Source organism: Chrysemys picta, chromosome 12 (assembly GCF_011386835.1).
Source record: "Chrysemys picta bellii isolate R12L10 chromosome 12, ASM1138683v2, whole genome shotgun sequence".
Classification (NCBI taxonomy): Eukaryota; Metazoa; Chordata; order Testudines; family Emydidae; genus Chrysemys; species Chrysemys picta.
Genome location: NC_088802.1, coordinates 34,227,159 through 34,244,563, shown reverse-complemented (window position 1 = coordinate 34,244,563; position 17,405 = coordinate 34,227,159). Strand labels below are relative to the sequence as shown.

The following is a 17,405-nucleotide window of genomic DNA, read 5'->3' as shown; positions in this document are numbered from 1 at the left end:
AAGGAAGGAGAGCAATTGTTTAAGATGATGTAGGAGGGAATAACTAAAAGTAATGAGTTGAGATTAAGAGTAATCTTAATAGGTTAGTCAGACTATTTCTTCCTGGTAGACCAGATGTAGTCTCCTCAGGGGAAGTGTAGTGGGAAGCTCCATTACATGAATAACTAAAAACTGAACTGGACAAAGCTTTAGAAAATACCCTCTAGGAGACAGTCTAGTGTTGTGAGACAGAAGGTGGACCAGATAAAGAATAGGTCTTATGCTTTTAACTTCTGTGACTTATTGGAAAAGGGTACATATTCGTTTTCAACTTCTGTAATTATCATGTCTATAATTTCATGTGAGGCTTTTTGGCAACGTAGCAGTAGAGAAGCTTGAGGGTTCGCTGTTCTGTAATATTTGCAGATAGTAGAAGAAAAGAACATTCTTGCGGAGCAGCTGCAGGCAGAGACCGAGCTGTTTGCTGAAGCTGAGGAGATGAGAGCCCGTCTGGCCGCCAAAAAACAAGAGTTAGAAGAAATTCTGCATGATCTGGAATCCAGGGTTGAGGAGGAAGAGGAAAGGAACCAAGGCTTGCAAAATGAAAAGAAAAAGATGCAGGCACATATTCAGGTATTCCTCTCAGTATGCTGCAATTGGAAGGACATATGATCAGAATGCTAAATAATGAGAGCTATATTGTCACCTCCAGTAACTTTGCCTGGAAGGAATGAAAGGAGTGGAGACAATCGCTCCTTTGGGGTAAAAGTGGGGGAGTGAAAAGCAATATCCTAGCATCTTGTACAAATTCTGTGGTCTTCATGAGTTTGAGTACTTGGTGAAAAGATGGAGAAAGGAGTAGGTAATGTTTGCAACATCATCCTTCTTCAAACAAGCATGGATTTTCCCTGAGTTATATGTATGCAGACTCATAATAAAAAGGCTTTCTTGGGAGTTGCACCGAGTGCAGGTGGAGAGTTGATGGCAGCATGGCTCTTGAGGGAGCTTTAAAACAGTTTGAAGTGGAGTGGGGATTGGGAATATACTGCACAGGGCCTAGGTGCTTCCATGTGGGAACTAAGATCCATGTGATTTCCTCAGAGATGGAAGTGAAATGTTTCATGCTTGTTCGTGATCATAGAGAAATCCATTCACTAGGTCTTACCAAAGCGTGCAAAGACTATTTCGTCCACTCCAAGTTGCTCAGATTTTCTTTTGCACTCTCATGGCTGCATCTTGATGTGGGTTAGGTCTTCTATTTCAGACTTGAGTTGGGGGAGAGTTTCAAAAAAGTCTCAGGTGTAAAGGAACACGCAGCCATCTGAAAGCCAGGAAGTGCTCTTAAAAATCTTTCACATTCTTCCTTAAGAACTCAGGTGGTCTTCCAAGTTTTGTGGGAGAAACTGATTGGGAAACAAGTGTAAATGAATGGAAAATAGTATGATGTTACCCTGGCTGCAACTGAAGTGTTGAAAAGTGCTGTTAATATCAGCGCACTTACATGTATATCTAGATGGCTTTACCAGTCTCAGAAACCCTCTTAGGGACCTAGATCCTTTGTGAGGTCCAGTAAGCTCCTTTCACTGCATCCCTCTCCTCATCCTCCTATATCTTTTTAACCATCCCTCCCACACTTAGATTTAAATGTTTGTGAAGTGGCATTTCTGCTGTTCCCCACATATGAGCAGTGTCGAGCTTTACACGCTTGCTTGTGTGCAGTGCTCTCTGGGGAAGCTTTGATATAAATAAAGCCTAATATGATGGGGGCCATAAAAGGAAATTAAATGCGAAAAAAACAGTGCCATTTCACAGACCAAGTGGCTTGCATTCCTTCTGGGAGCCATATACTCTGCCCCACTGAGTGTGCATCTGTTAAAGTTAATATACCATACAGCAGTACAGAATGTGTGCAACATGGCTGTGTTAGCTGCTTTGGAAAGCATACACTTGAACTTCCTGACTTATCATATAATTGAGATTTATAAGCACAACTTTGCACTTACGTAGTGTATCCAATCATGACTATCTAGTATAAAGTTGCCTTATACTAGGTGAAGGCTCCTACAATTGAAGCCACTTTTCATTGGAAAGCAAGGGGGCCTCTTCAGAAATAACAGAAGCACAACGTTCCTCGCTGACTTGGAGCAGATGGGAAATATGGAAAACATGGTGCAATTGTGCTTTCTTTCTTAGGACCTAGAAGAGCAACTTGATGAGGAAGAAGGAGCTCGACAGAAGTTGCAGCTTGAAAAGGTAACTGCTGAAGCTAAAATCAAGAAGATGGAAGAAGAGATCCTACTTTTAGAGGACCAAAATTCCAAATTTTTGAAGGTGAGAAACCTGTATGTGATGTAAGTAAAACCTCTCATGTTAGAAGAAAATGTGGGAGGTGGCAGCTTTCAATGGACACTTCAGGCTTTCTGGTAGTGTCAACATGTTTTTTCAATGTATTCTCAATCCTTCCAAGACTATCCTTGTACTGTGATCTTATTGGGAGGGCAGGCCTGAGCTGCTTCCTACAGACTAAATATAAAATGCAAAGTTTTTAGTAAGAATCTTTGGGAGTATTTATCACACTTGCTCTCATGCAGTGCTCAATAGCAAATACAATATATATTCTTAGGCCTAAATTGTCAACAATGGCTAAGGCTTTGGAGTGCCCCAATTTTTGAGTACCCAACTTGAGGCACCTTTATGGGGGCTCCACTTTCAAGTGGTTTGTTCTCAGCACTTTCGGAAAAGTGTTGAGCAGGCACTATCTAAAAATTATATCTTAGGCGTGGCATCCCAAATCACCAATCACTGTTAAATGAGGGCTTTCGTTATTTGGCAACTAGTCAAACTGAGCAGTAATGCTAACTTGCAGCCAGTTGAAATAAAGCTTGTACTAAGGTATAAGATTTCTATACAGAATTCCTAGAGTCACACTCTATTGGTGCCTCGGGGCATTTTATATACTCTAACAGTCAATCTTTTTATCAACTAGGAAAAGAAACTAACGGAGGATAGAATTGCTGAGTGCACCTCTCAGCTGGCTGAAGAAGAAGAAAAGGCCAAAAACTTGGCCAAACTCAAGAACAAACAGGAAATGATGATCACAGATTTGGAAGGTTGGAGATCTTTTTGAATATGCCTTCTAACATGTATGATAGAAAGTAATAAATAGGTCACTTAAAGTAAATGTGAGTACAGTAGAACCCCTGTTTTATAAACTAATTAGGGATTGAGGCATTCATAAAATAAAAAAGTTCATAAAATTGAACATCTCAAAATTAGAGTGGATACACTGCATAAATTGTAGTACGGCACACTTCATCTTTCTCTTCTTGTCTTTCAAACCACTGCAAATTGATTTCCAGTGTATTGAAGGCTTTGGAATGTGAATGAATGTTGACTTGTTCTTCATCAACACCACTTTCTTAATGGTTTTGGTTTTTTTCAGTGGGAAACAATGGTTTGTATAACTTGGTCATTCATAAGATTAGTGTTTGTAAAATGGAGGTGCTATGTTCACTAGTCTGAGTGATGACTAATATGTTGGAGATGCCCCAAAATGTGCATCTTTTGTGAGGGCTTGGATACCTCGGTAGCTGCTATTTATTGTCCATGCAGCCCTTCTTTAGCTACATGTTCCACTTGCATCAGACTTCTTCTATTTTGGCATAGCATTTGGCCACACCAATTTTAATGTGTCATATGGCCACACTAACCTATTGCTGGTCTTCGCTATTAGTTCCTCACTTTTGGAAACCTATTTAATTTACAAACACTTCTTTAAAAATTCAAGGCGCTAGATACATCTTTTTAATAATAGCAAAAGATGCTTGCCTTTTCCAGATGGTAATTGCAATTTCATATGATAAGAACATTCAGATGACAGTTTTCTAAAATAATGTTTAGGGCTGTCAAGTGATTAAAAAAATTAATCTCGATTAATCGCACTGTTAAACAATAATAGAATACCATTTATCTAAATATTTTTGATTTTTTTTTTAAATTATCAAATATATTGATTTCAGTTACAACACAGAATACAAAGTGTACAGTGCTCACTTTATTTTTGATTACAAGTATTTGCACTGTAAAAATCTGAGCGATTGGCTGAACAAGAAGTAGGACTGAGTAGACTTGCAGGCTCTACAATTTTACATTGTTTTATTTTTGAATGCAGGTTTTTTTTGCACATGATTCTACATTTGTAAGTTCAACCTTCATGATAAAGAGATTGCACTACAGTACTTGAATGAGGTGAATTGAAAAATACTATTTCTTTTGTTTATCATTTTTAGTGCAAATATTTGTAATAAAAAATACACACTTTGATTTCAATTACAACACAGACTACAATATATATGAATATGTAGAAAAACTTCCAAAATATTTAATACATTTCAGTTGGTATTCTATTGTTTAACAGTGTGATTAAAATTGCGATTAATCGTGATTTATTTTTTGAGTTAATCGCATGAGTTAACTGCGATTAATTGACAGCACTAGTAATGTTATAGGCTAACTATCAGGGGGTAGCCGTGTTAGTCTGTATCTACAAAAACAACAAGGAGTCTGGTGGCACCTTAAAGACTAACAGATTTATTTGGGCATAAGCTTTCATGAGTAAAAACCGAAGAAGTGAGGTTTTTACTCACGAAAGCTTATGCCCAAATAAATCTGTTAGTCTTTAAGGTGCCACCAGACTCCTTGTTGTTTTTATAGGCTAACTATATTTGTTGTTTTGGCCAGCAGAAATCATTCATGAATAACTAATTCTAAATAACTTTTGCTTGTCTTGATGCTCTGTTTATCTAAAATGGTTCCCTTTCTGCTCTTAACACTTGTTTCATATCTTATGTTTTTATAAGAAATACCATAAAATGTTTTCTAAGCAGCCACTTGCTAAGTAAACTTTGTGTAATCTCCTCTTAGAGTTGATGTTTTACAGCCAGAAGCCATTTTGTATAATGTCTGGTTATTGTGCAACTCCGACTTGACACTTAATGTTGTGCAATATTTAAAGTCTGTGTTGCTCTCTGCCCCCTAATTTTGAAATAATTTCTCATCTTCTGTACTATGGGCAGTTTTGCTTCATATTTTACAACTGACTTGATTATGGAAGAATTGAAACATTTGAATCTTCTCCAGTTGGGCAAAAATGGAAACAAATATGGGTAGCAGCTGACTTTTGTACAGTTTTGAGATACTCAGAGGCCTTAGAATGGACATAAGTAGACTAGTTACTCACTAGAAAAGAATGCTTGTTTAAACATCTGAGTAAATCAGCTTTGGCCATTGCTGATTTGCCTCAACAAGCTGGTGGATCTTACACTGGCACTGTGAGGACCATTTTTTAAAATGGAAAGCTAAGGTTGATATGCAGTAAGCACTCTTGCCCTCCTTGCCCAAGGAAAGTATAATTATTTCCTCTCAAATAGCTTCAGTATAAATAGCCTACAGTTTATATTTATTAGAGCAATACTGCAGATGATTTAAGAAGGCTCATATAATTCAGATGACTCATTTAGGTTCCCTAATCACAAAATGGGTGTCACTTAAACACTTCAGCCCCAGTCCATTTCCATTATTTTTAATATAATGATTGAGTTATCTTGTAGCACAGATCTTGGAGTTCTCCTTCCCATCTAAACCACTAAACCAATGAACAATTTGGTTTAAGGACTTTGGTGTCCTCCAGGGAGGACTACTTAGTCTGAGTCTTGCTTCTCAAGAAGTCAGCTGCAGGAAAGTGACTTGAGGACACCCAAGACCCTATTCTGAATGCAGTAAAGCATGAAATCAGAGCCTGAGAACTTTTTCTAAGTAGAAAATCCCTAGTCACTATGCTTCTTGCCACAGAGGTTTGTAAGCTGCTGCACTCAGTACATTCTACTCATGCTGTGACCTCTTCAGGCCTCTGTCATTGGGCCAGACAATGGGGTGGAGGAGGGTCTGATGGAACCAGCCCACTCAGCTGGCAGCAGTATAAGGAGAGAGCTGTCATCCAGAGAAGATTGGCATAGAATGAGGGGGATAAGGACTTTGAGCTCTGTAAGGGAAGGGATTTTTCAGTCTTTCTGAACCCTGTCCCATCTCCTGAGATACTCAAGTGAATTAACCAAATCTTCCTGGAAGCCCAGGCATAAACTCAAGACCCCTTCTAAGATATTTCTGAAGCTGTCTCCAGAGGCTTCATATTACTCTGCGTCTGTCACTTCAAGGTAACAACTTGCCATAGCAATCACCCCCTCCCCAGGAAATAAAACTCTGTGATTCAGGTAATTGCCAGATCCACCCTTGGCTCCACTGCTTCCATAACTTCTCTGGAAGTGAAATAGTTCTTCTTACTTGGAACCAAAATGTTGTCCTTTACAAACTGCTAAATTGGTGTTCTAGCAGGATTGGGATTCTTACCAGAAATGCCTTCCATCAATGAAGTTCCCTATTTCCTGAGGATTTTTGAACTCCAATGATCTTCCGTTATTCCTGGGGGAGATGCCTCCTTGTTTCACCCTTCATTGCAGAAAGATCATAGAGACAGCTTGCTCATCTCCTGATAGTAAACCTGTTTTCTCAAGGCTGCCTGGAAAATTATACAAAATATCAAATGGCTTTACTGACATAGGGCATCTGTCCCTTCATGTGGGTTCAGTCAAGCCCTGCCCCAAGAGAAAACAGTATCTGTGAAATTCTGTCTCTCACCAGAGGGCTCCCCTTAGTAGGCAAAAGTGAAGCATTTATGGGGGGGAGGGGAGAATTACCTCAGTTCAGTTCACCTTTCTGCAGCAGGACAAAGTAATAAGATGTCTTGGTAGTGACTTGGGGGCAGCACCTGAGACTTTGAGGCCTGGTAGTCAGTCATGAGAAAGAGAGCCTTTGACCAGTGCAAGTGCTACTCATCTGGATTCATAGACTGACACCAAGCAAGGCAGAGTCATCTTCATTGGAGAGCCTTCAAATGCTCAATCTGATCCTACAGTTTCACCTAACATCTTGAAAAGCAGTCTTATTAGTCCTGGTTCAATGTTACCCTGCTACCATCTACTTCTGCAGGCAGAATGGCACTCTGGGAGCAGGGAGGTGTGGAACGGGAGAATTTCAGACTTTTATTTGTGCCTTTTTGAAAGGCTCCCCTTGAGGCCCTCTGGGAGAAGACCTGTATTCCATTGTGAGAATTCAACACAAGTTAGTTCAGGGAGTGTCCAAGGAAAGGCACTTCTTGCAAATGCTGTCAAGAGTAGCCTTCTGCAAGGTAATGACAAACCTTATCAAGACATTTGAGTTCATGTATTGAAACCAACCAGGAGGTACCCAAGCTCCTAAACTTTTCTTCTCTGCCCATCTGAACAGGAGGACTTTGTCTTGAGAGCCTTGCACATCAGACAGGGTATGAACCTGCAAGCTGGTGGCTCAGCAAATCCAAATGCCCCATGAGAAATAATTCCTGAAAGAGAGGAGTATTCCCACCTGACACTAGTTTGTGTGGTATGCCAACTGGGGAATTGTCTGTGCCACAGAAAAGCAGCATTACCAGTTCTGCAGCAAGTACCCAAAGCAGGAAGCTCCAGCCCATGATGACCACCATATGGTGGGAGTCCCACCTTACTTACAAGTTCCCCTGGCTTCAGAGGGCCTGGTATGCAGACATCTTGTCCTAGGGGAACTGACTTAACCTGCCTGTATGCCAGATCTTCTCTAACAGGGCTCAGTGGTACACCCATGCCTCAACACATCCAAACTCTCTCTGCCTGGTTTGTGACAGAACACTGTAAGAACTGGAGGGGTATCTCCTTTAAGGTAGCATAGACTACATTGCACTTTTGCAAAAGCACCTTCTTTGCCTATTACTGGGTTTGTTCAATTTTCACAGCATGGTTCAGGACAAGATCTCAACTAGAAGAGCAAATATCATAGTTAACTCCTCTTGGAGAAAATCTAGGTTGGCTCACAATTCCTTAATGGTCCAAACCTCGTTCCTCACTGCTTTAAGGGTGTTTGTGGATGGGAGGATAATGGCATCAGCTCTGCTAGTTTCTGCAGTAAAATTTTCAAAAGTCTCATTGACTGGGCTCCCAAGTGACATAGGTGCTTGTGAAAACTACCTCACATTTCTTAAAGCAGCATCATTCTCCAGCAGAGCTTTCACCTAGTCTTCCAAAAGCAACACAAACCATCTTTTGACCCCCCTGCCATCAGTTGACCATCATTTCCTGGATCTTAGATGCATTTTGTTGATCACTTTTTCCAGCAGGGCTGGGGAAATTGCAGTCTTCTTGCATCTGACCCTGTTCCTCGTTTTCCATCAGGGCAAGGTTGTCCTTTTTTGTTATGACTTTGAGAAAGAAACTCGGTCTGTTTGCCCTTCCATTTAAATCCTAGCCCTTCTCTGTTTCTGTCCTCAAACTGCAGGCTGGGAAAGAAAAGCTGTGGCATAAGTTAGACTTCAGAAGGGCTTTGAAATACTACCTGTCAAGAACAGAGCCACTTGGGATGTACACCCTATTCATTGTATTCAAAGGACTGTAAAACATCTGGATATGCCATTTGAAAATGGATCAAAGCTTGCATTCAGGAAGCATACAGAATAGTAGAAATCTCTTGACTAGCTATAATCAAAGCCCACCGCAATCCCCATATTGTCAGTAGACAGGGAAGAAGCAGCAACAGTGGATAAGCCCTGTGTACATCCTCTCCATACATTCACTTAAGTAAATATAGACTAGACACGCAGGCTTTGGCTGATGCAGGCTTTGGCTTCTGTCTTTGGAGTGGTACTTCCATCAGGGAGCTTTCTCTGGAAATACAAAGGGAGAAAATCTTTCTCTCCTCCCCACCCCCAACAGGTGACTGATTACTAGGGCTGTGGGGTACATGTCCTCTTTTGTCCCTTAAAGTGTTTCCTGGAGTACTGCCATTAGAGACCCGACAGTCTGTTGTAGATATTGCAAAAGGACAAATTTTAATCGTACTTGCCTGAAAGCTTGACAGACGCTGCTAACCAAGAAGGAATGAAACTGGAAATGGAGAGACACCAAAATCCTTCCATCTGATTGTTTCAGAGAAAAGGGAGAAACCCAGGTGCTCTACTGTCTTAACCTAGTTATGCAAAGCAGACTTTCAGGAAAAGAGGATTAAAATGATCCCCCTACTGATATTAAAAGAATTAGTAGTTTATCATTCAGTTGTCCACAACCAATAAAATTGCTATCTGCAGGCTTTTTGCCATCTTTTTATACAATGTACTGAAAGAGTTGTATTGAGTATCTTCTCATCCTTCTAAAGAGCGCTTGAAAAAGGAAGAGAAGACCCGTCAAGAACTGGAAAAAGCTAAAAGAAAACTTGACGGAGAAACAACAGACCTTCAGGACCAAATAGCTGAGCTGCAAGCCCAGATTGAAGAGCTAAAGATCCAACTAGCCAAGAAAGAAGAGGAGCTGCAGGCTGCTCTTGCCAGGTCAGAGACTGGTAGGGTTTGTGCATAGATAAAATCAATGGGATTTTATTTCAGATTTATCTTTAATCCATTTTCAAGATTATACTGATTGTAAGTATACTAGCGTCCCCTACTCCCCTGGAAGTAGGGGAAGCTAGTATAGCACAAATTGCTGCTTTTTATTTTGAGACTGCTGAGGTTTCCTAGCTGAGTAAGTTGCTTATGTATTGCAGACTAACTGCAAAGCCAGGATGGTATTTAAGGCTGTGAGACAGGTTCTTATTTACACAAAGGGTATGCCTACACAGCCTGCAGCAGCGAGCCCTCCAGCCCAGACATGGGGTTGCAGGGCTCACACTACTGCTCTAAAAATAGCTGTGTAGACAGCTCTTTAAAGTTGCTGCTCGGGGGTGAGCCTCAGAGCTAGAGCTCTGGCCCAAGCTACAACCTCAAAGAGCTGTCTACACAGCTATTCTTAGAGCGGTAGCGTGAGCCCCACAACCCCATGTCTGTCAGCCTGGGCTGACAGGAGCACTGCCATGAAGCACTGTGTACATGTACCCCAAGGCACCTCTAGACTGCCAGAGTAGCATAAAGGAGCTTTGGCATAAATGAGAATCTGGCCTTATCAGTATGTTCCTTTTCGCAGTTTGTAGTAAAAAGAAAGAGGTTTTGCATTTGTATGCTAGGCTTACTCTGCAAAAGAGCCTTTAACTTACCAACCCACTTAATTTTAAAAGGACTGCAGTTGGCATATTACAATTCAGCATCAAGAGCGCATGACCACTTAATCATAAGTCAGTCAGTGGCTTTGCCATTCCTCAAGAAATATTCAAGAATTTGCATTTTCTCTCTGACACCAACCACATAAAATTCTGCACAGTAAGAAATTGGGTTGGTTGTGTGTGTGTTTGTGTGATGTTAACCTTGGTTTGGGGGTGGCTGACTGTTTTAAATTTAATTTCTGGTTATTGATATGGGTTTGGCAACACCAAAATATACTACGGTTACTTTGTTTAACTGATTATTTTACACCAAACAATCTGTTTTTAAAACAATTGATCTACTTGGGCAACTCTGCCAATTTTCCATTCAGTTGCTTGGGATATTAAATGTGGCAGAATTGCTGGTAATGGAACTGCTCTTTCACCTTCCTGGCTGTTGGGCCTTTAAAATCAGCTCTGTGCTGGCTCTCCCCACTCTGGTCACTATTTTAAAATAATCTTGCTGCTATACTTAAGTTTCTTACCAAAAATTCACAACTTAGTCACACTATTAAAAAATACAGTGTGCAATAGAGACACAACTGCAAAAGATGTCAGTTTTCATGAATCATGATTAGTATACTGATGAGATATGAATTTTGGGGAGAATTTAGTATAGGCGTTAGAGAATTGGAAGACTGGAAGTAAGACAACTTTAATGCCCAACATCCCTAAGTATCTCTCTTAATAACTGAGGTACTAGTTTCAATACACTAAAAATGTACATGTTTGTTTAAAGGTGCATTTTGATCGTTGATGTTTCTGTTCCATTAACTCAAATTCCTTTATGAGAACTGGTAGTGAATAAGTCTTATCTGATATTAAAGATGGAATCTTAGTCTTGCCCATTCCTTATCCTGTGTCCATCTTCAACAGAGGTGATGAAGAAGCAGTTCAGAAGAACAATGCACTGAAACTAATACGAGAGTTGCAAGCTCAGATTGCAGAACTCCAGGAGGACCTTGAATCTGAGAAGGCATCACGCAACAAGGCTGAAAAGCAGAAGAGAGACCTAAGTGAGGAGCTGGAGGCACTGAAGACTGAGCTGGAAGACACCTTGGATACCACTGCAGCACAGCAAGAATTGAGGTGGGTGACCAGCACATTTAAAAAGATACTGTTTAAAGTCCAGGTTTAATTTAAAGAGAAAAAAAGTTATTTCATAAAGATGTTTTATCTAACCTTAGCTTGAAACTAATTTCAGTAAAGATTTTTGGCTTTAATAATTTCACCATGTAGCTCTTTCCAGCTGACAATTGCAAAGTATTTTACCAAAACTAATGAATTACACCTCAGTACCGTTTGAGGAAGGAAAATATTAATTGCAAAAAAACACAGATGGGGAAACTGAGAGGTGAAGTGTCTTGCCGAGGTCCTACAGTGAGCCTGGTAGAGCAGGGAATAAAATCCAGGTCTACCAACTCTAAATCATTAATTGTGAAACCATTCTTCATCTCCCCCTGCCCTTCCTCTCTCTTCCACCCTCCCCACCCCCCAGGTATGGATTGTGAACACTGCTGTATTATGCTGCTGTGGAAACCACTGTAACACTTCAGGTAGACAGCAAGAGACAAAAGTTCAAAAAGAAAATGTGCTTAAATGAGGAATAAACTAGACTGTAAAATGTTGAGCTTTAATAATCTACAGTAGAACATCAGAGTTATGAACACCAGAGTTGCAAACTGACCAGTCAACTACACACCTCATTTGGAACTAAAAGTATACAATCAGGCAGCAGCAGAGACAAAAAAAGCAAATATAAACTACTAAAAAAAATGGAAAGCAGCATATTTCTTCTGCATAGTAAAGTTTCAAAGCTGTTTTAAGTCTATGTTCAGTTGTAGACTTTTGAAAGAACAACCATAACATTTTGTTCAGAATTACGAACAACCGCCATTCCCAAGGTGTTCGTAACTCTGAGGTTCTACTGTATTATAATGCTTTCTCCAGGACAAAGCGTGAGCAGGAAGTGGCTGAATTGAAGAAAGCTATTGAAGAAGAAACCAAGAACCATGAAGCTCAAATACAGGAAATCAGACAAAGACATGCTACTGCACTGGAGGAGCTCTCTGAACAACTTGAACAGGCCAAAAGGGTGAGTGGGAATTGCAAGCTACTTCATGTGATAGCTGAAATTTTCTTGCTTTGAGATTGAATACACTTCTGTCAAATAGCACTGCCAGTCTTGTCCCTTTGTCTCATACTTGCTCATGGAGCTAATAGATCTTCGCTGATCGTATGTATCTGCTACAAAATGACCAAGAAGCTAGAATTCTAGCTGAAATAGCAACCTGTTACTAGTGAATGCTCCCAGGATCCATCTCCCTGACAGACTTTGAAGTGATGCATCTAGAGACAAAGTATTGTACCAGGTATTATTAGCTGCTTACTTGGTACAGCAGTCTGCAAACTCATTTGATGAGAAGCACTTCTCAGAATGTGTAGCTTGCAGAATGTATCCAGAGAAAGTGGTGGTAATTTGGGGCTTATACAAAAAAATTCATATTGGCTAAATCAAGGTACTGTAAATGCTTCTGCATTCAGTTCTGTCAATGTACTTGAGTTGTGACCCATAATGCCCCTTTTGTTCTAGTCCCAGGCATCTTTTTAATACACGCTGCCAAATTGTGCAGTGGTGTTTGTGACTTCTATGACAATATTCTGCAATATCCTAATTTAATGTTGTTGAATTAGGTAAGTATTTTATGAGTTCATTGTATGTATTCAAGTATTTGATGTGGGATTTTATGTAACTTCTTTAAGGGGAAGGCATGGCTAATGTAAAGCCTAGGACAGTATTGTGCTTCAAATGACAGTATGAAACAATGGGCTAGACAAAGAAATAAGGGAGTTTCCTGACCTACCTGTGCATACATCCTTTTGAAGCTGTGTCGTGAGCATTGTCTGACTGATTACCTATTTATGGTGGCTTCAAATACTCAAATGGGTTAAAGGAGTGACTCTAAGAGCCATGAGTGGGCTGGTTCTTAGCTGAAGCTGTGTTGAATTTGTGACCACAGGAAAAACACTGAATGTGGTTTGATGGACAAAAAAAAGCCAACCAGAGCCATTGCTGGAGTGAGGGGATGATCTCTGGTCATCTTATTATCACTCATGTAGGTTCTTTTATTGCTTTAGTAATATGTTTTTGTCTAATGCTTTTACATTAAGAATAAATGAGTTTGCTTAGAAAGAGCTGTGTGCTAACTTAAGTGGCAATTACACAGAGAAGAGAAGCAATGTAGGCCTGCTTAAGCAGTCTGTCTTTGCTAGGGAGGTCACAGTATAGTCAGGGAACTGTTCAGCCTGGAAAGCTCCTGGTCAGGAGGAGGAGAGATTTAGGTTTCCACCCAAGAGAGGTAACAACTGGGAGCCAGAAGTCTGGACTGGGTGCCGTTGCTGGGCCATACACAGGGAATACAGGTGCAGTTACCTTGAACTGTGACCATTTTTATGATAGCTGTCACCCTAGCAGCCAGGATGAGGACTCACTCTTGTTAATTACATTTGCATAACAATGTCTTCTAGTAGCAGCTACAGTATCTTGTTCAAAAGTGAAATTATTCCAAACGCTGCCAAGTGTAGTATGCTGAAGTCTAACTACAGTCGTCATAATTCACGAATGCCTTTGCAAATAATTAACATTACTGTATTTTTTCTATGTTAAACATAGGGAATGCTGCAGCAATTTCTCTTTGGAAAGGCAAAATTCTTGCGAGTGGGAACTACAGCATTAAGTAATGCTGGTGGAAATGTAGTTTATCCACCTGAACAACTTTAATGCTTAATATACGTATGTAAGACTTAAACACTTTGTTAATTTAAAACTCTTTTTGGATAAGCAAATATAAAGGATGGGAAAATACCTGCAGTCTTACCCAAGGGTCCTGTGCTGATGTGTGAAGCTGCCATTTCTCTATGTACGGCTAACACTCACATTGGGCTCAGTTGCCACTTGTGAATTTAAAAATGTGTTTTGAGGTCAAATATTTTGTAGGAAAGTGCCTGATGGAGAACAATGTGAAGTGCTATAATTAGTGATGCACTTTTATTTTGTGCTTTCCTAGTTCAAAGCAAATCTTGAAAAGAACAAGCAAGGCCTAGAGACTGACAACAAGGAGCTAGCCTGTGAGGTGAAGGTATTGCAGCAGGTCAAAGCAGAGTCTGAGCACAAGAGGAAGAAGCTGGATGCTCAGGTACAGGAACTACATGCCAAAGTGTCAGAAGGAGAGCGGATTAGGGCAGAGCTGGCAGAAAAGGCGAACAAACTGCAGGTAAGATTGAAATTGGTCTCTTCTCTGGCATGTTCTTACAATCTCAAAATCCTAACCTCTTAATTGGAAAACAGAGAGAAATTTTCAAAACACCCCATTGCATTTTAGTCTTGCATCACCTGCTAAAATCAAAGGACTCTGCAAAAACATACCTTGCAATGACTGAGATGTATGTGCTTGGTATATGGTCAGTGTGAAACCTGAATCTACAAATAGACTCTTGAAATGATTCTGCTTAGTCACAGTATAGTCTACAAAACTTTGAAACTGTTCTTTTTTTTTTTTAAATCCAGACTTGGAATTTCTCCTAATAAAACTCTGACTTCTGTAAAATGGAAATAGATGAAAAATATGTAAAGCTTTTCTGCACAGTACAAGAGAAGTTTATGTAAAAACCGGGCAAACATTCCAAGACATTTTTAAAAATTGTGAGGCACTTCCTAAATATTAAAAATATGGAACATTTTACTAATATAAAACTTTATCTTTATTCAGTTAATTACAGGTCTGAACTTTTTTTTATTCATATTGTTGCTATCTGGGGTTGGTTATAAAATTAACAATATCATTAGCAGCTGGCCAATAAATCTCACACTTGCTATCTCTTACACAGTGATTGTAAACATAGATTAAGCTGTTGATTTAAATTTGCAAAAAGCTCCATTAAATAGTTGTTTTGCGCTGTATCTTAAAGGCCCCAGCCTTGGTCTCTACTGAACAGCGAAAGAGTGAAGTCCAAAGCAGAAGTGTCTGTAGTGAGAGTACACAGTTACCAGGTTTTCAAGTCTGGCTCATCACAACTATCAAATAGGGCAAAGGAAAGAGATGGTCTTTGAGAGAGAAGCTTCCAAGCAGTTTACAGCTCTATATACAAAACCTAGTGCCCTGAATTGTATTTGTAATTGTTTCAGAACCAGTACAATGCAGGGTCTTTTATTAGGTAAAACAACCTAAACTTTCTCAAAGGTGAGTGGCTCCATTTCATGCTATCTGAAACTCCCAAGCGGTCTTTGAGTAGCCCCAAATAGGGTGCATTATAGTAGCACATCCTGGAAATAACAAGCGTTGACAGTTTCCAGGGATCTGCCTGGAGAGGTTGCAGCCTCTGGACCCTGCTGTCACTTGGGAATCCATGGACAGTGATAGATCCCATAAGGCAGCCCTGTAATGGAAATACCATTTAAAATACTAATTGCAATATTACCAAAAGTAAAATGTGAATACAAAAGTGGTTATGGGATTGTTCTCTCAACAGCAGTGGAGGTAAGCATGCATTTGAAAGAGATTTATTTTATAAAGTCATAATTGACATTCAACTTAAAAATGTAAAACTTAGTTAAAATTATTACCTGGGGGCATCTTTGTACCTGGAGCTCTCATTGCCTTCGCTTTCATGCTTGGTATATTTTGAGTGTTGTGGTCTTTTTGCACCCACAGCTCTCAGCAGGGTACAGCTGCTACAGCAGACCAGCTGCTTGGTGTTACCTTTAGATTGCTTGCTTTGCAGAATGAGCTGGACAATGTCTCAAGCCTCCTGGAGGAAGCAGAGAAGAAGGGCATAAAGTTTGCCAAAGATGCGGCAGGTCTGGAGTCTCAACTTCAAGATACACAGGTGTGTGTTCAGTTTTCAGTAAGAACCCAGTTTTTAACACTGAACTTGTGTTCATCAATAGAAACGTTCAGCTGTGGAACTGAAAACTCAGGGTCTCAGTCTCCTCTTCCAGCAACACTCAGAGCCCCCTCTAGAAGGCTTTGTGAGGAATCTAAGTATCCACATTTGCTTAGCTTTTTGAATTGGGTATGGCTCGGATATCACACTCCCTTCGTTTCCCTCCCATCAATAACTTTCCCTGTGGGCCAGAAATCTTTGGTCTACGCAAATAATCACTGCACTGGCTCAGATGAGCCACTGTGCACTGAAATATGTACTGTTTTGCTGACTGTTCAGCTGCATTGGGAGCTCTAGTTCAAAGGGAATTCTCCAGTTCAAAAGGAATTATTTTGGGGAAGTCCAATGGCCTGTGTTATGCAGGCGCTCAGACTAGATGATCAGAGATCCCTTCTGCATACTTCCACCTTTCCATGTTCTCTGTATGTATAAATGTCTTCTGTCTGTGTGTTTCACTCTATGCATCTGAAGAAGTGAGCTGTAGCCCACGAAAGCTTATGCTGAAATAAATTTCTTAGTCTCTAAGGTGCCACAAGTACTCCTGTTCTTCTGGCCTTTGAATCTCTGGGAAAAAAACTGACTTTTCGTGGCAGACTAGAGTTGCTAATTACTAGACTTTGCCCTCTCAGTAAGGTTCACTTAGTGTTTCTTATGTTCTACCAAGGATGATTCCATAAACTTTACTAAGCCAGTACGTAAAATGTTCATGTAAACCAGGCCCTTGGGGGACCTGTAAGTCATAAAGGAGAGTGTCTTTCTCCTCCTCTTCCCCCTCCCCCCCCACCCCAATAACTTGAGATCTTAAAATTACCTAGCCCTACTGTTTGTTTTGGGTTAATATACAAATAAACCATGAAAGGTTTTATACATTCTTTACAGCCATTGTCAATAAAGAGTTTGTGTGCATTTAATTTCCCCTTGAATAAAGGAAAACGGGGAAAATATATATAAAAACATTAGCATTTAAATGATTGCAGTTAGACTTGAAATTTTGAGGTGAATTGGGTGAGAGAGGGGCATAGTCAGTCCCTGACAATTTTGAAACTTAAATTTGTGGAATGTAACAAAACTTTGAAACATGCTGAAATCACAGGATTTTGTTGCCTTCTTTCCTGCCTCCCTAGTCTTTTCTCCCGTTACTCTTGTCCCACAGATAGACATACTATTGGTGCAAATCCTCAGCAGGTGAAAATTGTCATAATTCCATTAACTCAAGAGACAACAGCATGGCCTCTGTAATGGAGAATTGTGCTGCTCTTCTAGAATTCTGAACATCTCTCCAAAATAAACGATTA

At 40.1% G+C, this 17,405-nt stretch overlaps 1 protein-coding gene across 7 annotated transcripts in view; it reads left to right on the top strand.

Moving 5' to 3' along the window:
• MYH10 (myosin heavy chain 10) overlaps window positions 1–17,405 on the top strand; it is a 156,161-nt gene that overhangs the window by 122,865 nt on the left and 15,891 nt on the right. For all 7 annotated transcript variants that reach the window (XM_065563317.1, XM_065563321.1, XM_065563319.1 and 4 more), the window contains 8 exons: window positions 406–612; window positions 2,173–2,310; window positions 2,966–3,089; window positions 9,253–9,424; window positions 11,044–11,256; window positions 12,118–12,262; window positions 14,235–14,441; window positions 15,949–16,053. In XM_065563317.1, coding sequence (XP_065419389.1) covers window positions 406–612; window positions 2,173–2,310; window positions 2,966–3,089; window positions 9,253–9,424; window positions 11,044–11,256; window positions 12,118–12,262; window positions 14,235–14,441; window positions 15,949–16,053 — 1,311 coding nt within the window. The remainder of the gene's footprint in view (window positions 1–405; window positions 613–2,172; window positions 2,311–2,965; window positions 3,090–9,252; window positions 9,425–11,043; window positions 11,257–12,117; window positions 12,263–14,234; window positions 14,442–15,948; window positions 16,054–17,405) is intronic.